General features: G+C 32.7%; 4 protein-coding genes across 6 annotated transcripts in view; 1 reads left to right on the top strand and 3 right to left on the bottom strand.

The window, feature by feature from the left end:
• LOC146528164 (homeobox protein PKNOX2-like) overlaps positions 1-1252 on the bottom strand; it is a 28259-nt gene extending 27007 nt beyond the window's left edge. Inside the window, exon 1 of one of the 2 annotated variants that reach the window (XM_085204747.1) lies at positions 922-1252. The gene's annotated coding sequence lies outside the window, so the exon portion shown is untranslated. The remainder of the gene's footprint in view (positions 1-921) is intronic. The other variant, XM_085204748.1, reaches the window with a different exon arrangement.
• A 1260-nt stretch (positions 1253-2512) lies between these two features.
• LOC146528163 (importin subunit alpha-like) lies at positions 2513-9857 on the top strand. The gene is made up of 11 exons (XM_085204746.1): positions 2513-2729; positions 3197-3350; positions 4072-4219; positions 5007-5088; positions 5276-5493; positions 5677-5768; positions 6339-6517; positions 7046-7239; positions 8007-8178; positions 8512-8613; positions 9119-9857. The coding sequence occupies exons 1-11, from the start codon at positions 2667-2669 to the stop codon at positions 9248-9250; spliced, it is 1536 nt and encodes a 511-aa protein (XP_085060872.1). The 5' UTR covers positions 2513-2666; the 3' UTR covers positions 9251-9857.
• Positions 9858-10583: 726 nt separating this feature from the next.
• Sem1 (Suppressor of exocyst mutations 1) lies at positions 10584-11780 on the bottom strand. The gene is made up of 3 exons (XM_085205234.1): positions 11535-11780; positions 11273-11369; positions 10584-10688 (listed from the first exon to the last, which is right to left on the bottom strand). Exons 1-3 carry the CDS (start codon positions 11605-11607, stop codon positions 10649-10651), a joined length of 210 nt encoding a protein of 69 aa, XP_085061360.1. The 5' UTR covers positions 11608-11780; the 3' UTR covers positions 10584-10648.
• Positions 11781-13189: 1409 nt separating this feature from the next.
• LOC146528161 (ankyrin repeat domain-containing protein 61-like) lies at positions 13190-23091 on the bottom strand. 2 transcript variants are annotated; one of them, XM_085204971.1, is made up of 10 exons: positions 22876-23091; positions 17588-17703; positions 16896-17050; positions 16462-16594; positions 16045-16227; positions 15735-15840; positions 14804-14944; positions 14431-14522; positions 14118-14267; positions 13190-13812 (listed from the first exon to the last, which is right to left on the bottom strand). In XM_085204971.1, the coding sequence occupies exons 2-10, from the start codon at positions 17696-17698 to the stop codon at positions 13492-13494; spliced, it is 1392 nt and encodes a 463-aa protein (XP_085061097.1). In that variant the 5' UTR covers positions 17699-17703; positions 22876-23091; the 3' UTR covers positions 13190-13491. The 2 variants fall into 2 exon arrangements, with proteins under 2 accessions (XP_085061097.1, XP_085061099.1); XM_085204973.1 differs by having other exon boundaries at positions 15738-15840.
• Between the last annotated feature and the right edge of the window lie 1347 nt (positions 23092-24438).

Below are 24438 nucleotides of genomic sequence, written 5' to 3'. Positions count from 1 at the left end.
TCTGTAATACATTTAAAAATAAAATTATGAAGCAAGCATATTATTAAAACATACTATAAAACTGTAAGAAATTTAATTTAAATAGTAAAAAAGTTTAATTATTTAGGGAATATTTCTTATTTATTATACAATACATAAGTAATGAACCTTTAAAAGAAATAAACCTTTGTTATATTATTATTTGACATTTTTCTATGATCAATGGATTGTGCATATAAAAAAGTATTAAAAAAATATTCTAAATTACTTTTTAAGAAATATTTAGGTTTTATTTCCCAACTCAATCATAAATTAAAATGTTGGTTTATAATCTTTTTTTCAAAATAATTATTTGAAAATAAAATAATATCCATTCTTAATTTTTTAAGGAAATTTTGACACCTGACATAATAAAAAATATTAAATAACTTACTTCTTATAGTGATGTAACACTATTTGCTTAACTACCAAAATAAATAAAAATAAAAATAATCGATTTTTCAATACAAAATTATAAAACAAAATGAAAACGCATCAAAGTTAAACCACGTGGTGCGTCAAGGTCGAATTTATGTTTTCAACTTGTCAAGCTCGGCGTGTGATAAATTAATTCCACGGGTTGTTATCGCGGTACTTTAAATAATATTTTGTACTTTATGACGTCGGCATAAGGCGCAAATTCGTAAGGACAATAACGCCACGCATAGTCGCCAACCCAGGCAATATATCTTAGGCCGTATACTGCCCGTGACAGTTCGTAAACAAACTGGATCTACCGCAACAATGAACTAGTGACGTTTTAACACTTAAAATATTGTTAAAAATCATGTAAGTACACAATTGGTCTGGAAAATTCTAAATTATAATAAACAAGAACAATAAAGCATTAAAACAATCGTTCATAATTGCTATTTTGTTTTGATTTTTCATATAAACACTCACCAGATAATTAACACGATCTTGGTTACGATGCGGAGTCATCTGTAATACATCTTGCACATATCGATCACGTCTTGCAGTTCTCAAAAACACAAGTAAAAAAGAAAGAGGTTAGCACCAAATATCGGAACCGCTTTATCAATCTATCACTCGTAGCGGGTTTATATTTTGTAAATACGTTTTTAAATCACTTCTCAATATATTTATTGTCTAAATAAAATTATTTAAGCCGTTATTAGATACAGAATCAAAATAAAAATAGTCTGGCAGACGCTGCGTCGGCCGCGCCACTGTCTGTCTCGATTCAGTGCTGTCAATATTCGTCAAAACGAAAATGGCGACACCCTCGACAGAATACGATCAGCACTAGCCCGCTCGCTATGCGTCTCTGTCCAACATCAAATGGCAGAAAGAGAGGGGAAACAGACGTGTTGTCTTCAGCCCGACCGGACTGATTTGTGATGTCACGCCCAGCGGCGTAACGCTTTGCGTAATTATACAACCGCTACAGCTTTTAAACTTGTTTCAATAACTTTAATTTATAAATATCATGCTGCATAAGGTCAATAGATGAAAGTGGATAAGTTTATAAAGATTATTAGTAGGGTAATGTGTTAATAATGTGGGCTAAATCGTCTTTGCGCATGCTAAGCCCGTCCCACCACTCAATATCTGTCGTAAAAGCGCCTCCTACTTCTTCTTATTTTATTCAGCATTTTTTTCAGATGTTCGTCTGCATTAATTCGATGCTCGTGCAGTCGCAATGCAGTTTGATTAATAATGAAGTTAAATCTAATAAGCTTTCTTACTTCTTTGTCCTCTTAAATAAAATAAGAGGTAAATTTTAATTACTTTTAGGATCATTTTTATATTATAAATTAAAATAATGTTTGGATTAATTAGACGTGAAAATTAATATAAATAACAAATGTAAAAGATTTTAACATAACAAATGAAAGTTATCTAAACATATTACTCTATAAACAATATTAAAATAATTCCAGCAATTGATTATCATACGTAAAAAAAGATATTATAATGAATTGTTCCTCATTCAGGATTATGGTGAGCCAGATCTTCTTTGATACTGTATATAATAAAAATAAATCAATCGATAACGAAATGTCACTGTCTATAATGACGTGTAAATAATATTTTGATCGATTACATATTCAAAGTATCAGCACTAAATTTGTTAATTTTTTCAAATATATCTATACCAAGTAATATAATATAATTATATATTTATATGTTGCATTTAATACTACTAAAGATTTAATGAATCAGTTACATATTAAAAACTCTATGTACTAATATACGAAGTTATACGGGTGTATCAAATTTTTGGTTAGTAAATCTTCTATTTTTTTCTGTTTTGCAGTAGAATATTTTAATAAAGTGGAAGAACTTTATTTTTGGAGTTTGGAAAAAGTTAAATAAAATGTAAAAATGTATTAATTTAATTTATTATTCTTCCTTGGAAATGCACTTGTTTATAAACAACATACAACAATTATCATATTTATACAAGAATAAATAATATATTTGAATTGTTGAACGAATTTTATTTTTTCATATAGCAACATTACTATTATATGGTCATTTAATTGCCGTTGATCTTTGAATTCTCCATTTGAATAGTCGACAGACACGTTGTATTAATTTTGAAAAACTTTCCACTTTTAATAAACTTTTATACATTGATTCTTTATATCTTATTGTAATAAATCATTATTATACTATTTAAAATGGCTGATCACACGCATACATCTAGATTGTCATCTTATAAAAATACTGGACATGGTGTTACAGTAAGTTGTACTTTTCTTTGTTTAACTTTTTCATTATATTGTTATTAAGTAATATTTAAGTATGTTATTATTTTAGGTCAGTCGTGGCGCAGGGACACAAAGTGTGACAGTGAGTTCGATCCCCACTCGAGGAGATGAAATATTTATTTAAATTTATATTTCCATTTTCTTCGTTCTGGTGTCGAGGCAAAGCGCGGCGTTGAGTTGTGCTACTCAACACGCAATGCCTCCAGAATTCGGCAGAAAGTGGAGAACGGAGTGTCTTAACACTAGGTTACCTTTGCCTACCCTGCTGTGTGCGTGAAACTTTTAATTTTAATTATTTTAATTAATAAAAAACATTTTTTTTATGCAATTTATAAAGAGAAGTTTACTACTATAAGTTATACTTAACTAAAATCCAATTAAAATAGGTTTAAAATCCATGAATCTTATTAAAGGAACACATAAACCTCTTATTTTATCAGGAGTTACGGAGGAAGCGAGCGGAGTTAAGCGTCACACTAAGAAAGCAGGCTCGCGATGAACAACTCCTCAAGAGAAGAGCAATGTCTCCTGAAGCTGGGGAGGAAATTCAGGAGGCGGAAAAGGCCTACCTAACACCTACTGATATTGTTGAAGGTATTATAACATTTTTTATTTTAAGATGTTTAAAATTGTGATAATAATTTAAAAAGTCTGTTACTATGATAGGGTTGGTTGGATTATATGTATTAATTTAGCTTTTAAAAATCCAATAGTAAGTTTTCTAAGTAATACAATGCTTCGTAGACACTGGAAATCTGTAATAGTTTTAAAATAACATGCTCACTACCAAGACTGCTTTATTTATATAAAATTTATTTTGCTTGTCATAAATATACATTTCATTTATCATTATATAATATAAATTTTATTGCATATGCACGTTTCAGCTTATATGTCAATAAATTATAATTTGAAACATTAGTTACTATAACTTTAGTATACCGTTTTTAACTAAATCCCCTAAAAAATATTTCCTTTAAAGGGATCCCTTAAACCTACCTCTGTGTCACAAGTCCCAGGCATTGCTCCAAGCTCTTTAACCTGTAACAACCTCACATAGCCTGCCTGAAACCATAGAATGCTAAAAAGCTTTGCTTTAGACTGCCTCTTTGCATGTTTCTCCAAAAGTTCATATTATTTTAATAACCAATACAATTGTCAAATAAAAAGGAGGTTCTCAGTATGTTTTTCTAGGCTTATGAAAATGAAAAGTATTTGTTATGCTTAGTAGACTGTTTTATCTTAGGTTTGTAAGTATCTGATTTCTAAAAACGGCTGTTTAAAAAATAAATAATTTGTTTAATACATTTCTTAGGTCTTAGATCCTCTGACTTAGTAACCAAAACAACAGCAGCCCGTGCGGCAAGAAGGATGCTTTCGAGAGAACAAAATCCTCCAATATCAATAATGGTAGATGCTGGTGTAATAAAGCCTTTGGTTAATGCATTGGATCGAGATGATTGGTGAGTTTGAGATCAAATGTAATGAAATTAATTTGTTTTTTTTTTATTTCATTAATATCGGAAAGGCAAAGAATATTTAGTGTTAAGACATAATTTGAATATTTGATGCAATAAAAACTTAATTCTGTGCTTTGTTAAATTGTAAATTTTATTAAAAGTATACACACTGTTCAAGAGTTGCTCATATAAGAACATATCCTATTATGCTGCATTTTTTTTCTATATATATTGAGCCTGCTAGACTTTGTTCTGCCTGGAAATGAAGTGTCATAACTGTGACATTTCAAATTTTATATATTTTTTAATATTTTTTATCAGCTTCAAGCTGTATCCTGCACATAGATCCCGGTTAGGCAGAGGGAGCCTAATGTTAAGAAACTCCGTTCCCTACTCTCTGCCAAATTCTGGATATATTGCGTGTAGAGTGGCGGAACTCAACTCCGCGCTTTGCCTCGACACCAGAGCATCATATTATCATCTCTTTGAGGGGGGATCAAACTGCAACCAGTCAATTTTACAGTCACACTTTGTGCCTCTGTGCAATGACTGGCCCCGATTTTATATAATTATAAAAAAATATATTTATTTCTTGACTTTTTAAACCCTAACTGGATCTATTACATTTACAGTACACACTGACTGTAATGCCAACTATTCTATTGTCTTTAAAATAATCTAGAAACCCTATAAATATATAAAAATAGAATTTTAATCTAAATTGGACTAGTTATTTACAAATTTGAATATATTTATATATTAGAATATGTGTTTGTACATTTTTTTTCAGTCAAGACTTGCAATTTGAGGCAGCCTGGGCTCTGACTAACATAGCATCTGGAACCCATGATCATACTATGGCAGTAGTGGATGTGAGTTATTTATTTAAATATTATTCTCATACTTAATCATCTCAGTGCTGTGGCACTAGAGTATGTCTGAAATACTGGCAGGTTTGATTCCCACTTGAGGAAATTAAATATTTAATATTTTATTGTCTTACACTGATATTCCTCAAGAAATTTATTTGTAATTATTTCATTAATGTCTTACTTTTAGGGAGGAGCCATTCCAAAACTAATATGCCTTTTGGCCCGAGGTGGTGTAGTAGGGGAACAAAGTGCTTGGGCATTAGGTAATATAGCAGGGGATGGAGCTTCGCCCCGCGATATAGTGTTAAACGCCGGAGCTCTGCCGGCCCTGCTGCCTCACTTAACAGTGACCACACCGGCAAGCCAGCTGAGGACTGCCGCTTGGACCTATAGTAATTTGTGCAGGTTAGTTTATTATTATTGTCTTCTTTGTACACTAGATATATAGCATAGAAAAGATAATGTAAAATTTGAGTGCCCTTGTAATATGCTTAAATTGTGGAAAATGCTAAATAAAATATGAAGTATTTATGATTTAACTATACAAAATAATTATGAAATAATTCTATTTTACTATTGTTTTTGCAGAAACAAAAATCCCCTAGTAAAATTTGAACTCGTAGCCCCCGCCTTGCCTTATGTAGCTGATCTACTTACTGTCACTGATCAGGATGTATTAGGTAAGTAAAATAAATTAAAAACATAGTGTTTCTATGTCTGGCACATAGGATGCTAGGCAGAGACATTTCCGTTCTCCACTTCGCTAAATTTTCGAGGCATCGCGTGTTGAATGTCAGAACTTAACGCTGCGCTTTGCCTCGCTACCAGACCGAAGAAATTAACATACTAAACATTTCAATCTCTTGAAAGAAAATCGAACCATCACGTTTACAGTTGTGTGCCCATGTGAGAAAACAGACTCAAAAGAATATTAAAATGTATCATAATCGTTATATTTGTGGGTTCAAATTATAAAGTACATATTTTTAACTTTACGAACTTAAAATATTTTTCAATTAAAATTTACATCCAATAGGACATGAAGAAATGATTATATTTAAATTATTACAATTTATCTGCTCCGTTAGGTGTTTAATGATAATTATGTTACACTAAAAAACTTATAATACAGAAATGTGTCTTTTTTAAATATATAGGGTATATAGAGATAAGATACTCTGTTCTATAAAATTCTGCTTAATTTTCGAGACATTGAATGAATATGCATGTCATATACTTTTTATTTCTAGCGGACACATGCTGGGCCCTATCCTACCTAACAGACGGTCCCAACGAACGTATAGAGGAGGTTCAAAATACGAAAGATTTACTCTCCCGGCTAGTGAAGCTGCTACAACACAAGTCACCCGCAGTGCGCACCCCTGCCCTCCGTGCCATGGGGAATATGCTCACAGGTTCCGATGTGCAGGTGAATTTTGTGGTTTTTTATATTTTTCGCGGATTTTTTGTCATTTTTTTGACAAAGAAATAAATTAATAAAGAAAAATAGTAGAATGGTTAAGGTATTTCGCATTCTTTATATTTTCTTCATGTAGGAGGCATAAATTTTTCTGCTTATTCAATATTCAATTGAATTCAATATTATTCGGCATAATTTTGGATTTTAGAGAACACACAATATCTAACTAAAGTGGGCCATGGTAAGTCATGAAAAGGTTCAGTGTCACAGTCAGTCAGTCAGTCATAGTCATCCATAATCAGGATGAAATTGTTTTGCAAGTTTTTTGTTTTTTTGAAATGAGAAAGAAATATATGAAGGATTATACTTGCTGTTGATTTTCTTGTTGAATAATAAAAAAAAAATTTTAAGTTCGCAAAACGGTACGTGGATCGCTAATCTGATATAAATAAAATATTCTACCTTTTTTTTATAGACGTTTAAATATTGATTTAGTATGTTTTCTTTAATTTTATTTATGTTTATTTATATTTTCAGACTGATCGTTGCTTAGAAGCTTCATGTCTAGACTACCTTACATCCCTCCTCCGCTGTGGTAAACCCTCGCTAGTGAAAGAAGCAGCGTGGGCTGTCAGCAATGTATTAGCCGGTACACAGCTTCAAATACAGCAGGTTGTGGATAAAGGACTGTTGGAGCATTTGGTGTTTGTGTTGACTACTGAGGATATTAAGTAAGTATATTTTCTATAATATTATATGAGACAATGCCTTGCTTAGTGACTTAACTTAAGAAACATGTTTTAGAGAAATCCTCACATAATATTAAAATAAGCTTTTATTGGAAAATTTTAGAAAAAGTACAAATCTTGAGTTCCGCTTTCGCCAGATTTCGTCATAGCAAGATCGAAGCTCCGTTTTGCAGAGAATAAACACGCCTGAGTTTTGTAAGCGTTAAAAATTGGAGGTCTCGTGCTTTTTCTGAATTTTAGGCTTAGCTTAGCCAGAGCCCTTCCATCTGATACCTCACTTGAACTAGCTTTAATACCAAATTTTGCGTTTTAAGGCTATTATTTTTTAGGATTTAACCACAAATGTAAAGTTTTCAGATTTTTTCTGAACTATTACTATCTGTAGTTGCTAGCTACTAAATTTTATAATTCTAGGTCAACCGGAAGTACTAGTACTATGAAATTTGATTCCCATCATAGTGTCGAAATAAGCATTTTTTGCGATTAACACTGCCATATCTTTTTTCTAAGTAATTATAGAAATATGTTTTTTATCAGGAATCATCATTCAACCCGATATATCTAAGTATTTCTGATATAAAGGGTCTTGATAGACAGATAACAACGGAGAGATCTTATAAAGGTTACTTTTATCCTTAAAAAGTATGGAACCCTAAAAAGAATCTTTTAATACTTGGCCATCTACCTATCCTGGTGTGTACGGGATAGAGCGTGATGTTTTCGTATTAAATAAGTGTTTGTACCCACAGATGTCAGAAGGAGGCGGCGTGGGCGATCACCAACCTGTGCCTGGGCGGCAGCCCGGCGCAGCTGGACGCTCTACTGGCGGCCGGCTTCCTGCAGCCCTACTGCGCGCTGCTGGGCTCGCCAGACGCGCGCGCCGCCGCCGTCGTACTGGACGGCCTCACGCATCTGTTGCAGGTACGTGATGCGGCGTTGTGCACCGACGAGGACGGAAAGTGTCGGAAGAAAATGTCTTGTTACGTTTAATATTAATTATCACGCGACGGTTGTGGGTTTAATCCCCACTAGAGGAAGTGAAATATTTATTTACGTTTATATTTCCATTTCTTCGTTCTGGTGTCGAGGCAAAGCGCGGCGTTGAGTTCTGCCACCCAACACGCAATGCCTCCAGAATTCGGTAGAAAGTGGGGAACGGAGCATCTATCACTAAGTTCCCTCTGTCTACTCTGCTGTGTGCGAGGGATACAGTGTGAAGCTGACTTTTTTGATTTTATCTATATTTCATTCCAGGCTGCAGCAAAATTCGGCCAAGTAGAGCCTTTGTGTCTAAAATTAGAAGAAATAGGTGCATTGGATAGTATAGAATCATTACAGGAACATGAAAATGAACAGGTTAGTTCAAATTCAAAAGTTTCAAATTCAGTAGTGATTTTAATAGTTTAGTGATTTTTAATATCTGACTTGTTATGTATAATATTTCGAAATTTTATAAAAAGAATATTATTATGAAGCTTTAAAACTGAGACTGCTGTATGTTAAGTTTTTTACACATTTTTGTATATTTATTGTTATATAAATAAATTGGTCAGATATGTGGATTTATAACTATAAATATACGTAAATACTTGTATAGTTACTTCATACTAAGTTTTGAGTGTGATGAGATTTGATCTCGGGACCATCAAACTGTAATCTGTTTTATTTATGGATGTGAGATCACTTGTGTCGATGTCAGATCAACATGCATCCTCACATTTCTTCATTAGGTACTTCATCTTACTGCATTTCTTTTGTTTTTATAAAGCAAAAATAATTATATTTTAGTATCCACAATAAACCTGTGTTATCTTTACATTATGTAACAATTGATGTTTATATTATAATTTGTGATCCACAGATATACAAGAAAAGTCTGCACATATTAGACACATACTTTGCAGAACAAGAGGATGAGACGGCTCAGCCACAACAAACGGATAACGAATACCAGTTTGGAGCTAATCAGGCGCATCCCAATATTAATTTTTGATTTTATTTTTAATTTTAGTTAAATTTTTTATTGTACTTTATGTTAATTGATAAGTTTTGTTAAATTTATTATATTCATTGTGAAGGTTGTAGCGGCTTCAAAACGCACTCGTCTCACTCACTTCAAATTTCCCCAGCTCTGGTCAATATAAGGTGCGGCGTTTAGTTTCGCTATACAATACACAACGTCTTTACTTATGTGATAAAGCGTGAAAGTAAAATTAAAATAGATTAATTTCATTAAGACTGGTTAATTTGATATTAATGATTATGTGAAAGTTGTCTTTTTTATAGTATTGTATTTATAGTGAATTACTGTATTTTAGTCTTTTTTTTATTTGAAAAATGTAATTTAGCCTTAATACTTATTAAAAAAATTCTTAAACATACAAGCAGATTTTATATAAAAAATGAATGCGTTTTCTTATAGTTATAGGTTTATATTTACTAAATAGATGAATTTTTGTAACAAGAGTTAACTTTTTTGATAGAAACATTTTAAAAATTTGACTGGGTTTTTTGTAAACAAATTTTGAGCAGGTCTCAAAGTTTCTGTTGAAAAAATCATGCTTCAGTTATATTTTTCAATAAATGGTAATGTTATTTTAGTAGTGTTTTTTTATTTTCACCCATTTTTCTTGTGTAAAGAGTGACAATAAAGACATACTGCTTGGATGATTTCCAAGAGGTGGAAGAGGTTCCAAGGGGTTTGAGTCCTGTTTCATCCAAATTTTTATATATTTTTTAAAATATTTAATATTTTTGATTGGTAAGTAGATTTTCTGTTGGACTTTGTTTAACTCCAATTAACAAATGAAGTTAACTAATAATTAACTGAAATTGCTAAAAATAACTTAAGTATAAGGTGGCAGTGGCAAAGGGGCATTCCTGGATTTACACTAGTACAAATTTGCTAAAAATATTCTTATATGAGAAAGAATGAGAGCATTGACACTATTGTTCTGGTCAAGTTCCATTCCAATCACAATTTAACAATATTTCGTATACAAGAATATGGGATCGGAATGATAATGAACAGTGACGGGCACTATAGTGTGAATACTCCCTAATAGCACTCTGTAGTTCATTATTGGGCATTGATGGAGGGAAAACTAAGTTTTAAGTAAATATATGGTATGTATGTCCTATACTGTCTGAGTGCTGCCTTCGAACTAGGTTCTAGAAATGACTCATGATAGGACTGAATATATCTTCTATCTATTTTCTCAGGTGGCTCACAAGGCTTTTATGGCACATTGGTACAACATATACCTGTAAACGCGACAGTTGAGGGTATGGCAGTGCTTGTGAAAAATTAGAAGAATAAAACACAATTTATATTTTTGTATTATTTTATTTAAAAAGTAATCATAAATGAAAGAGATTATTTACAAACTAGTTAAGACTTGTTTTGCTCTCGGAGTTTCTCCAGTTGTTGACTGAAATAAAGAACAAATACATTTTTTTTATAAATATAACAAAATATTAGTTGTAAATGGGGTGGTTATGGGTTTAATTCCCACTTAGCAAGTTAAATGTTTTCATTCTCCTGCTATTAAGACAAAAAGCGGAGTTGAGTTTGGCCACTTAACATATATGCTTCTTAGCGTTAAGCCCACCTGTTGTACATTTTTTTTTGTACAATAAAGAATATAAATAAAATAATGTATTAGAATCTAGGCAAAATGGACGAATGATGTCATCAATTCATATTTTGTAGCAATTTGGTGGGAACAATACTTTATATTTAAATAAAATTTGAGTTTCAAATGTGCCAAAACAAATGTTAAGGCATGTTTGCCAAAATACAATAGTACATGAAGTTGCATGTAAATCAGTTTCTAAGATAAACATGCACAAATGTGCAGATATACAAACTAAATTTTTTAAAACAATTGTATATTAATAAATACCCCTAATGATTGATTTGCTAGGAAATATTCTGACAGAAATGAGTTACAATTTTATTTTAAGTATCTATGTTATCTACAGCTCGAAAATATTATGGTATTTCTATACTAACCGCAGTTGCTGACTAAAATCATCTTGTACTATGTCATCCTCCCAGTTGTCTTCCCACACTGATACATCCTCATCATCAGCGTCTTCAGTTCCCCAATCTGAAAAGCCATATTATTTAATTATTAATAAATAAAATATTAATTCTTACCAACGTATGAAGATTGTGAATCATACTGAAAATATCATACTGCAACTATATCTAGATTTACAGAAAAAAAATAGATTTAGTAAATAAGTGAATTGTAAAACAAAGCAACACTAACGTTCAGCGGGGAATTCTTCAAATTCATCATCCTCCTCCAATAAACCGAGATCAACCTTTTGTTTATCCGCCATTTTATTCTTTTCCTAATAAACGGCACTAAATGTTATAAGTATTGGTTATCTATTTATAATATAACTTTTTAGTATTCTTGTGTTGTACAAAACAAAATTTGCAAGCGACTTTTTTACTTTTAGTGATTTGAGATTTCAGTTTTTGCTGATTTGACAAGTCACTTAGTTTGACAGTTGGTTTGTTTTAGCTGTGTGTGGAACCGATATACGTAATCGATTTTATAAATACTCAATCGATTTAATCCGATTGCCGATTATTTGAAAGATGAGAACATATTTTCTAGATAACTTATAAAATCTTTGAGATTTGCTATTATTTTACATTTTATTTGAAAATATTTGACCTGATTAATTCTGCTGCAAATTATATAAGTATTCACTATTAATAAGAAACACCATAATATAAAAAATCTATAGCATATATTAAAACACTTTTACCAAAAAGTACTAACTATGATAGTGAACTTATAGATATACATATGTCAAAATTTAATTGTATGGTCATAAAATATAACTTAAATGAATAAATGGTATCAAAAAATAATAAATATAATATAATATATTTATACTTTTTCTTGTCACCAGGGCGGGCATATGACAAAAAACGCTTCTCCCGAGTGGGAGCCCACAACTGCCGCGTTTATACTCAGACTCCCAGTATATTCGATGACAAATCAACGGTTTTAGAAGTTAACAAATAATTTTATATTATAGTATAACCTGAGTGATTTCCTCTCAAAATTTACTGAACCATATCATTCGTGTGTTTTCTACTATACGCGACACTGGCAGATTATTTTGCGCCTGTCATCGCAAAATCAGGCCATTAATAAAAAAAAACCTGAGTGATTTTCATCTATTTTACATAAAGACTGCGCTAGGGGCGTCGACTGATGAACACAAATGGAAATCCCAGTTTGATTGAGAACCTAACGTTGTTCCTTACCAGGTCAAGGAAAAAATTAAATATACATATACAAATATATATTTCTCATATAATTCTGTCCAGTAATGTGTTCCTTCACATTTGACTTCTGGAATTATAATTATGTACTACTAAATATATTTCCCATTTATATATAAAAAAGAATGAAATCAATTATATTAAAAATATATTAGCTTCATACTGCATCCTCCACAGAGCAGGGTAAACAAAGAGAAACTAGTGTTAAGACACTCTGTTCCCCACTTTCCAACAATTTCTAAAACACTTTCCACAACCATTGCGCTACGACAGCCTTAAAATAATAAAGATAATTAATAAATTAATAAATTAAAATAATAAAGATAATTAATAAATCAAACACAATACGTATACACACAAATTTTATGGATTTAAAATACAGAATTTAAGATGTTTGACTAACATCAACTAGAAATTTACTTAACTTATATAATATATCACAAGATATCACATATTTATATTTTATATCATACAGACTTAAATATATCCTTAAATATTTCTAGAGACATTTATGTAACAAAACGTAGTTTATATTATATATATATATATATATATATATATAAATTTACACATTTAGTTAAACATTACACATAAAGAAGAAAATAAATATTTCTTAAATATTTTTGATCTGTATATCTTTTAATATTAATAACATATTTTTTCTAGTTTTTCTAATTGATTTATATATTAAATCTAGACATATCTACTGTAAGTTATGGATACTTGAACATTTAACACACATTATTATTGTATAATTATGCATGTTTCAGCTGATATTTAGCTTATACAATGACATAAAGCGATTATCACCATTTCCCCACTTATGGGGTAAATAATGACACATAGCAACACTGCTATAAAGAGGAAAAATGTTAAGACATTCTGTCAAAAAAAGTAACCACCGCAAATACAATCATAATTTATTTGCATTCAAAAAGCAAATAGCTGTGCAAAACTTTGGGTATTTCCATTTTTTTCACAACTTGTACGAGGGTAGAACCGAAAAATTTACGCAAAAATATTCTTGTTTGGGCCAACAACGCAATAGGTGTTTTTGCACGTTGAATTAGAGTTTGTTTTTGAATAGGTTTTAAAACATTGTTTCTCTTTATCATGCAGAGATCAAATGATTCAGCAGCTTCTAGAAGTATGTAGAAGATATGCTCGTATTCTTCTGAAGTAACGTTTTGGAGATGATTGAGAATGCCGTCTGGATCGCGAAACTGAGTTTTCATTATGACCTGATATAGAAAAAAATAAGTGAAATTATGTAGAATTAAATATATAGCAACTATTATCATTTTAAGTCTACAAAACTATATGACAAAATGGAGACGCCGTTCAAAAAATGAATCAATGTTATTGGGCAACAGGTGTGTTTTAATGGGAACGGGGTATATTAACACTAAGTTCCCAGGTTCCCTCAGCTTACCATCCTATGTATGCGGGACACAGTGTGACAGGTAAAAAACAATAACTTAAGTATAATTTCTCCCACATAAAGCGGGACAGAAAAGTGAAATGGAAAAAACATAAGTCAACTCACTCTAGCACCATATCTAAGTAACAAGCCAACAGTCTCCGCACAGGGCTCAGTGTTGCTAGCCAAGTACTCCGCGAGCGCCGGGCGGAGTTGTGCGCCGTCGTCCTCGTTGAAAACTTTGAGATTGGGATCCGCACCGGTTTCTAGAAGGATCTGAAAATAAAGAAGAATGTAAGATAACAAATCTCAGGCCTAGAAGACTCGGCGCAAGAACCTCAGCGGGACTTTTGTTTTAGTCGCACTTAATTTACTAATTACAGATACACATTTACTATTAGTAAGTAATTTTCATTTATTGTAAGTAACTAAGACTAACCTTAACAATTTCCTTTCTATTCGATATATTGTCAGAGCAAGCGACGTGGAGTGGAGTTCCGATCACAGAACTAAACGAATTTACTTGAGCTCCTGAAAAAAAATATTTTGCAGTAATTTTTCCATTTTCTTCAGCATCTTAATTTTCTTTATCATACAAAGAATGCCACAGTAACCTATCGACTACTTCCTTCTCCACTCCTTTGAAAGGATTCAATTTTAGTGACTTTTGAAATGTCCAGGTCATTGAATATGCATCATTTGTCACATATTATATAAAATTCTCCGCGTAATCAAATCCTATGGAGTACTCCAAGATGTCGTGTACAAGTAATATTGGAAGTCTCAGTGGAACCCTTTTTGTATAAACTTACCAGCAGACAGCAGCATCTGCAGCATCGGTACATCTCCCTTCAGTATGGCCAGGTCTAAAGGACTTGGTTTGTTCAAGTCTGGTGACTCGTAGTTGACTCTTGCACCTTGTTTGATGAGAAGGTTCACGACATCTGTGCTGCCTGGAAGAACATAACATTTAGGGGTTTTTGTTCTATATAAATTGAGTTGAAAAAAAAATAACTTACTAAATTAAAAAAGTATATCTCTTGTATATTAACATTCTGATATAACAGATTCATATATGAAACCTATTTACATTTATTGTTTCTATATAATTCAAATACTTCATCGTCATCTTTTCATTTTATCTTTTAACTTAAAATACACATCTTTTTTTACATAATTATTAACTTACTAGCGGACCCGGACGCGGCTACGCCTGCTTGAAATATAAGAATATAATTTCTATACGTATATAATATCAATCTAGATGAAATGCTAAAAGTGACTATTATATTTATTTTCATAAGGATGAATATCAAAATGACGCGGTAACGAACGCAGTCGCATAGCGACGACGGTTGTTATTAACATGGCAGAATAAATTGCATGTCAAATTAGAAAGTATTTTAATTTATTAGTATATATGAGTAATGTAATATTATATAGCCTATAGCACTTCTGAAGAATGCAGCTTTCATACAAAACAAAAACAAAGTAAATCGATCCAGTAGATCCAGAGATCTTAGCGTTCAAACAAACAAACAAACAAACAAACTCTTCCGCTTTATTATATTAGTATAGATATGTATCGGTTTTCAAACTTAAAATGAAAACAGTTATTAATTAATAAGATTTTAAATCAATATATTTTTTCCCGCATAAAATTTATCAATACACTGAGTTCTCTGTTGAAGAGTGGAACTCAAAGTTGAAATTTCTTTCTCTTTAATTAAAAGTATATCTCACCACCCAAAACAGCGTAATGCATAACCGTTCTATAGTCGTTACGGGCGTCGGCCATCGCGTTAACATCCGCACCGTAGCTGATGAGGAGCAGCACTGACTCAATACCCTGGTAATTGGAGAGGAAATCGGTCTTTACTCTAGAACTAGAATTAACAAGTAAACGTTGAATATTTTATAAAGATAAGTTTTTCCCATGTAGCAGGGAGGTAAACTAGTATTAAAACATTAAATTTTTGAAGATCGATTGTGTGTCGAGTGGCGGAACTAAACATGTAATAATTTATTTCCGGAAAAAATAAAATAAAATAACCTTTCTCTGCCTAGCTGCTTTCATCAAAGGAGTTAGACCAGCTCTGTCCCTGGACTCGGGGTTGGCACCGAACATGAGCAGCAGCTCCAAGTACTCTGGATCAGAGACCAAGTTGATTTCTGAACCGAAGAAGTAGCGCTTGTTTGGATCAGCGCCATGTTCTAGAAGTAGACGTGCTACGCCCTAAAGATGAAAGAGATTCGCAATTCAAAATTATTTCACCGAATAATCGCGTATATTTTGGTCTGTGAAAAAAAGTAGTATTTATAATTTTAAAAACCAAACGTTATAAACGTCTTAATTGTACGCGATTATATCGCTGAAAAATATACGTGTTGATCAGTACCTCTTTTTCATTTTTCGTTCATTATCTTTATCAATCTAAAAATATTTATTTATTTATTTATAGTAACTTACATAGTGTTTGTTCCGTATAGCCAATCTAAGAGGCTCATCACAGAGGGTAGTTCTAGGGAACTCTTCGCCAGTGTCAGGGCGATAGTCCACTGCGGCTCCACTTTCTAAAAGTAATTTCACTAATTCTGTATATCTGTAACATCGAAAATACTTAGCTTTACGCTGAATCCTGTAAGTAAAGTGAGCTTGGGAACCTAGTGTTAAGACCCTCTATCCCCATTAAGACCTAGCCGTTCCCCACTTTCCGGAGAATTCTGAAGAATGTGCGTGTGGAGTGGCGGAACTCGACGGCGCGCTTTGCCTCGTTACTAGTGGTCTAAGTGGGGATCGAATCCACAAGCATCATGTTTACAGTCAGACGCTGTCCCACTGCGCCATGATGGCCTATTTTATTACCAAATTTAAATGAAATATAAGATATCCTTTATAAATACCCATGTTCTGCGGACAAATGTAAAGCGCTGTAACCGCAATCATCTCGTGCGTTGATATCACATCCTCTGACCAGGAGCAGCCTAGTGGCTTCGAGGTACCGTTGCCAGATCGCGTAGTGGAGCGGACGAAGACCTTGGGTAACTGGTTCATTTACCTGAACAAAAAGAATTATTAAGGGAAGAATTTTAAGAGAGTGCAAAAATTTATAAATCTTCCTTTTTTTTAAGATCCAAATTTTTGTCACTACTAATGACATGAATCTTGAAGAAAATCACAAACTATAGCGCCTATATTTCATTACACGAGTGCTTGCTTATGATTACAGTGCGAGTTGCATATGCTACTACTGGCTGTTCTCTACGTGGCCCTCATGCCGCAATGTGATGTTAACGCAATCATTGTGGATTTGATTTCTTACTCAGCGGCATGATTCACCTCCTTGCGTTGGTGATTAAAGGGCGGCATTAAGTTCAACTAATCCACACGCAATATCTTGAAAATTGAAAAAAAATAGAATGTGGGGAAAAATAATGTTAACTTAACAACAGTATGTTTCTTCTGTCTGCCCTTAAAAAAAGATGCGCCCCGGTGTTTTTTTAACTTTACATTAACATGTAAATACATAATTTAATGTAATAATAATATAAGTAAAATAAGCATTTGATTTTAATATAATATATTAATATTAAACCTTTGCCCCACAAGCTAGTAATATGCGTATTTCATCCAAGGGCACCATGCGGATGATAGAGTCCGCCAGCTCCCGCTGGAGAGACTTATCGGCGATCACCTCAGATGGCATATTTACTGAAACAAAAAAATATAATTTATGTTTTTATTTTTCATTTTATTTAGTATACATATATTCAGAACAAAATAAACTACGCTGCAATATTGTAATCAATAATAGATTCATCTCGTGACCACATGGTATGGTGATGTAATGACATGCATAAACCATTTCAAACAAAACTTTATTTTTCAAGCTTCTCGCTTTTTCCCCCATTTGGAAGGGTAGACAAACTGAAACCTGTATTTTCTGAAAATCCGTGCCACAGCCAACAAAAAACACCAAACAAAAGCTATATACCCAAGTTGGCACAGATTCCAAAGTAACGGATTTAAATTGTTAAATAGGTAGATATTATATAGATAAGAATCAATAGTTTATTGATATTATTTAAAATATTTTACTTTTTATTTAAATGTGTGCAAATAAGTATAGACTTGCAGGCGGGTTTTCTTGTCATGTTTTTCTCGTAACTTATTAATTAATGCAAGCAAAAAAAATTGTATGACCTTATAAGGATGTCTATTACTGGTCTGTTTAAACTACGCCTTCCCCTGGCGATGAAAGATGAAATTAAAAACAAATCAACAAACAAAAGTGGCCACCATCCAACACGTGAAGCCAAACGGCGTGACAACTGACATCACTGGTGGGGGGGGGGGGTTAGATGTGAGCCGGTACGCACTTATATGTCAATAATATTAAAGCATTTCTATTTTGGTATTACTTTTTAACTATGTATTAGAGAGCTTCGACTATTTAGCTTCGTTCACAAGCTCCAGACAAAAATAAAAAATCAACAACAGATTATTGTGACCGTCGCGGCGCAGCGGCACAAGCTTGTGACGGTAAACGCGACGGTTGTGGGTTCGATTGCGATTCGTGACAATAAATTTTTATTTATTACAATTTCATTATCTTTTGCTGTGGGGACTAATGCCATGCAATGCCTCGAAAATTCGTCGGAAAGTGGGGAACGGAGTGGCTTTTCACTATGTTCTCTCTGTCTACCCTGCTATGCAGGACACAGCCTGAAGTTTAAAAAAACAACACATTAATCTTTATCAACAGGAAATTGTATAATTGCAAGAAAACGCTTTCTTAAGATTGGGAAATTGGAAATTAGTTTCTTAATTTTGGGAAGTTAAAGAGTAAGAGAAATTGAATTCTCTTTGTAGTCAATTACAAATAAAAGAAGTTTCCTTCTTTGTCTCTGTACGCACCAAGCTGTTCCTGTCGTCTGTACGTAAAATACATGACAGTTCTTTCTTATATCAAATACGTATGGAAGTTTCGCCAAATTAACACCTGTCCAATAAGATTAAACATTTTCCTAGAACAGTCTAAAGTACAAAAAACTCAATATGACCATTTTCCTTTGAAAATTGGATCGTCTCCAACAAATAACAATGGTATAGACTTCCAAATACCTTCTTGTATTTGGTGTATCATTTTATCCTGGTCGTTGGTGGTCACCGGCCAGTAACCTTGACATGCTATTTTAGTAAGAGCGCGCCACGTGGGTATGTTTACAAGTGTTTTTTGTTTTCGTTATGTCTTGTATGTACCTATGTGCGTTTCATTTATTGGAGAACCTTTGTTTTGTATTAGTTTATATTCTTTATAATATCATCTTGTCTACGGCGTTGAGTTCCACTACTCGACGCGCAATGTCACTAGGATTGTGTGGAAAATGGAGCATGGAGTGTCTTAACACTAGATTCCCACTGCCCACCAGGTCACATGAGATACTACATTAAACTAAAAGAAATTGAGAGTTTTGAGAAAAATGTTGGGATTTTTATTAATGCTTTTACAATACACAAAAGGGTCAAAGTAATAAAAATCAAAATAAATAAATTTATGTTTCTTAAAATTAATTTTAAATTATCTTTGTTAATGCTCGAACTAAATGTAAGTTTTTTTATTCGTTTTGTCGTATTTAGACAGAAATTAATGAACTTTGTCACAAAGAAAGTGGTATTGAGATTTAGATCAAAAGAAAGAAAAAGGTATAATATATTTTATTATACATAATAATGGACTTTCGTACTATAAATATTTTGTAAAAATATTTTTTACTAAGTACAAGCTTCACGCTGTATATAGTATGAGACTATCCGCTCCCTCTCAATTTTCGAGAATACATGTTGAATCGCGGAACTCAACGCTGCGTTTTGTATACCCGAGCGGGAAACTAAAAATACAAAGTGTATATTCTTTCTCAGTGACGAAGCTAGGGTATTTCCTGCCCGGTGCGGCTTAGGGGACTTGATGCCCTTTAAAATGGTCTAAGGTCTAAAAAAAAAAACAAAGTGTATTCTACTCTCACGTAGATCAAGTGTCAGACACTAAAATGTGACATTGGCTACCTTAAAAAAAATTATCGTCGACTTTGTTGCCCCTTTCCTTTTGATGCCCGGTGCGACCGCCCCGCTCGCACCCCCCTAGCTACCCCACTGTTCTTTCTCCTGAATGTGAGCCATGATGCCACGGTCACTTCAATATTTCTATAAATTAATTGTTATTAAAAACATAATTATGTTCATCACAGAAAATATATATGACGTCTCTTCAACACCACTGTGTACATATTTATTATTAAACACGACACGTTACTATGGCAACCGCCTTCTTATTGGCAGAAGTCGCAGACGACCGACGTCCGGTCGAACCTTGTTTTGACGTCAACATTAAATCTATATACAAAATATAGTTTGAATTTTACGCGTGCTTATATAAATCGATGATCGATTGATTGTTGCTAATTTTGAACATTGTACAACTTTAACACGGGGCGGTTATGTATTTATATCTGAGGTCCATAAATAGTCATGGAGATTCTAGGAAGTTTAAGTAATAGTTGTGGCACGTGTTCCTTTGGGGATGGTTTTTTTTTTCAATTTTTGCGATGTAAGGTGGAACACGGAGAATTGTAACACCAGTTTCTACCTGCCCATCTATTACGCGGGAAAAAAACTGTTAATACCTACGTGCTTTTTAAATCAACTAGCCAATTAAATTTTTATAAGTTCAGAGATATGTCTCACTAAAGTAAGTAAATTTTTTGAAAAGATATTGTAAACAACACGCACTTTCCCAATATTGCCAAGATAGTGAAATTAATTTTAATCTAAAGCAAATGCCCATGATGCTTGTCATATATAAATATATGGCAAGCATCACGTTTTTCTCTACTTTACATGTACGTTATTAATGCATTGATCACCACTAGGTATTGTGATTAGAATAGCCTTGTTTAAATTATTTATGTTAACCTTGGAATCTACGACTAATACTATGACACCAGATATAATACATTAAGAAACTGCCATAATAAACTACAATAAAAAATGTAAAGCTTTAAAATACATTATAATCCTTTAAAATACTTAATAAAGTAATAATTTTAAAGATAAAATTCAAACTATAGCTTATAAAACGACTGCGCACACAAGATGGCCGCCACAACAAGATGGAGTCCGAAAATAGCGCGGCTATTGACCGGAACCTTGACACTAAACTCGTTACATTTTATGCGATTTAGATTTTTAGGTCGACTTAAAAAGCAATAAAGTTTATTAGAATTTATACTAATTTAAATGAGAATGAGCAGCGCTCTAGCGGCCGAATGCCCACGAGATGGGCAGACTTGATAAAGTCCTGCACTGGTTATTCCACTAACGACTGCGTAATCTCGCTTTCAACTGCTAAAGATTGCTCGTGACCATGACCACTCCGAAGGGAGTAAGAAGAAGTGAGCATTTAGGACTAAGAAGAAGAAATGAGAATTTCGTACAATTTTGTACAACTGTAACAAGCTAGTTTATTTTTTAATGGAAAAGACGAACATCTGCAATCAGTACGGGGAGAAACAAATATTTCAAATAAACGCAAAATAGCACCGTAATATAAATTTTTTTTTAGCCCACATAGCAGGTTAGGCAGAAAGAAACCTAGGAACCTAGTGTTAACACACTTCTGCTCCCCACTTTCCGTCGAATTGCGAAAATTTGCGTCGTTACGAAAGAACGAAAATATATATATTTTTTTCACGTGTGGGAATCGAATTCATAACCTGTCGCGTAAACATACACACGCTTGTGCCCCTGCGCTACCACTGGCCTTAAAGAGGTTCATTTTGTAAAATAGCTTGAAATGCTGAATGAAAAAAGTAGAGAATAGAATGAGAAATTAATCATCCCGCAATAGACAGCAAATGTTTTTTACATTAAAATCAATCTACACTAGAAACATAAAATTACAATCGATCTTTGTTTTGTTATCAATTTGTTACGGTTCATAAAGTCACGCGTAGGTGTCTGTTTATAAACTGAAGTGCGCAGTCGACGGGTCTGTAGCTGTAGGTACCACCTACGTCTTACTTCTTGTATGAATGAAAATTTAGGTTAAAAACGCATTCTAATAAAATATGACTTAATACAGTGAAAACTGTAGATGAGTATAGATAGGTTTTAATCTTTTTAAGTGACTATATTAACCTAATATAGATAATATTTAAAGGATTAACGTAGCTAGATGATCTGTTTGCCTGAAGACTGACATATGAAAAAAGCTATTTGCAAGTTTTTATAGTAGCCCTACATAATTATATATATAAAAGGATTAAGGACCGACCCACGCGTAGGTGTCTCTCAATTCTGTGATATTATAATTATTCGTTTGTAAAATTCTTTAACTTACAATTACACTCAGAGCCTTAACATTAAAGAAGTCTGTTCTTCTTTAATGTTAAGGTGGACTGTAAACGTTACAAGTTGTGGGTACTTTTCATTGGATGATAAACATAATTCAATTCAAAATATTCTTTATACAAATAAACTATAAAAACACTTTTGCACTAATAATGAACATACTCGTATTATGAGATAAAATTGGGATGATCCCAATAGGAATTTTAATATGTATTGTGTAATATTCTATGTATATTACAATAAATGAATTGCGCTACATTATATTAAGTTAAATTTAAGTAATAAGTATATATAAATTTTAGGGAATATCACAACAAAACTGTTTGTTTGTGTTTCTTACCAATATGTTAAAATCTTTAAAAAAAAAAGGAAAAAAGCCAAATTTTATTCAAATAACCTACTTGTAGTTAAAATATGAAAAATTTTCATCAACATTAGTTATATAATAAAATAAAAGACAGCCAAATTACTCACCTGTATCTATGTATCCGAATTCCACACACTAGGATGAAGAGTACAACGTCTCTGCCTCTAAGCGTTTTGCCGCGCTTTTTTGACAAATGGCAATGACAAATAATTAATGTTTTTATTTAAATAAACTGTTATTTATTAGGTTGATTTATTTATTTATTTAAAAGGAAAACGTGTCTCTTGCCCTGTGTTTGTATTGAAACTGTGATGGCGTTGGGAAAGCCACGGTTGGAGTGGCGCCAATATGGAAGAGTGCCAAAGACGAAGTACGAATGAGATTAGGGTGGTGGGGTGAACTTTGTCTTTTTTTTTATTTGTTGTTATTTTATTATATTGAGGCCAGTCGCGGCGCAGGGGCACGAAGTGTGACTGTAAAATGGACTGGTTGTGGGTTCGATCCCCACTCGACGAAATTAAATATTTATTTAAATTTATATTTCCGCAACTCAACTCATAATTATGTGCAAAATACAGTGTAAGTATTACGAAAATAAAACAGAAAGCCTTTTATTTCTCAATTACAGTACAATTTGTATGAGAAAAAAGTAAACAATGCAATTAATATTTCATTTTAAAATTTGTTATCCTATTGCTTTAGTAGCTTTCAGTAAAAGGCTCTTTCCCAAGGTTGCCATTTGTTACTTTCATTGGGTAATTGGCTATCCTTATCATTTCTGTAACAGCACATTAATATGTAAATGTGAAAAAGCTCTTATTAGGTTCATTCGCCCTATATTTTGAAATCCACGTGAAACAACGCATCACGCTCACCTTCGTAAGAAAGTTCCCGACAGATTACCAAGGGAAAAAAATATTAAGAAATTTGTTTACAATTTTATTTATGTGAATAGTTGAGGCCGTCGTGGTTCTGTGGCCATAAACTATAAATATGACCATAAACGCAACGGGTTCGAATCCCACTCAGAGGATGAATTATTTTCCTTTCCCCTTTCTGGTAACCAGACGAAGCGAGGCGTTGAATTGCTCCTCTACCCACAACGTCTCGTAAATTTAGTGGTGTGTGGTGACCGGAGTGTCGTACCAGTAGGTTCAATCTACCTACACTCTTAATTAAGTTAATTATTTTAATTGTAGCATTAAAATATAACGATATTAAAATTAAATGTAAACGGAAGTCAGCTACACTCAACAAAATTTATTTTAAATTACAATAATACCTATATAGTTAAAAAAACATGTTTTTCTACACTGAATGCCACAAGAACTCGAGCTATAAAATGTGCTCGATGCTATAACATAAGTATATAAAAATTGTATGAGACTATATTCGAATACTAGTACTAGTAACTTCTGAAGAGTTCTACTTTCAGGTCTATCGTGAGATGAGCTCGATTGTACCATATCATTACTTTTTTAAAAATATTACTTAGTTACTATTAAATCATATAAAATATCTCACGATAACACTTCGATCACGATATATCGCATTGTGTAAATCTGATTTAAATTCCGTTTAGCGGTCGAGATTAGCTTATTGAGGTGTCATTGTAAGTTTAGGATGTACCGAGAGAAATTTTAATCATTTCTTCGTAAAGATTTTTTTTT

Source organism: Heliconius melpomene, chromosome 20, assembly GCF_056956725.1.
Source record: "Heliconius melpomene rosina isolate 202511_hmr_F chromosome 20, ASM5695672v1, whole genome shotgun sequence".
NCBI lineage: Eukaryota > Metazoa > Arthropoda > Insecta > Lepidoptera > Nymphalidae > Heliconius > Heliconius melpomene.
The sequence above is the reverse complement of the archived record's forward strand: the minus strand, read 5'-3'. Positions and strand labels throughout refer to the sequence as shown.

Excerpts from the sequence above, each read along its gene's own strand:
- Sem1 (XM_085205234.1), bottom strand. The coding sequence starts at position 11,607 with ATGGCGGATAAACAAAAGGTTGATCTCGGTTTATTGGAGGAGGATGAT. Across the intron at positions 11,370-11,534 it reads TGAAGAATTCCCCGCTGAAC|ATTGGGGAACTGAAGACGCT; the intron begins GTTAGTGTTGCT and ends ATGGCTTTTCAG. Across the intron at positions 10,689-11,272 it reads GATTTTAGTCAGCAACTGCG|TCAACAACTGGAGAAACTCC; the intron begins GTTAGTATAGAA and ends TCTTTATTTCAG.
- LOC146528161 (XM_085204971.1), bottom strand. The coding sequence starts at position 17,698 with ATGCCATCTGAGGTGATCGCCGATAAGTCTCTCCAGCGGGAGCTGGCG. Across the intron at positions 17,051-17,587 it reads TACTAGCTTGTGGGGCAAAG|GTAAATGAACCAGTTACCCA; the intron begins GTTTAATATTAA and ends CTTTTTGTTCAG. Across the intron at positions 14,523-14,803 it reads GCAGATGCTGCTGTCTGCTG|GAGCTCAAGTAAATTCGTTT; the intron begins GTAAGTTTATAC and ends ATTTTTTTTCAG.
- LOC146528163 (XM_085204746.1), top strand. The coding sequence starts at position 2,667 with ATGGCTGATCACACGCATACATCTAGATTGTCATCTTATAAAAATACT. Across the intron at positions 2,730-3,196 it reads ATACTGGACATGGTGTTACA|GAGTTACGGAGGAAGCGAGC; the intron begins GTAAGTTGTACT and ends TTATTTTATCAG. Across the intron at positions 8,614-9,118 it reads AGGAACATGAAAATGAACAG|ATATACAAGAAAAGTCTGCA; the intron begins GTTAGTTCAAAT and ends TGTGATCCACAG.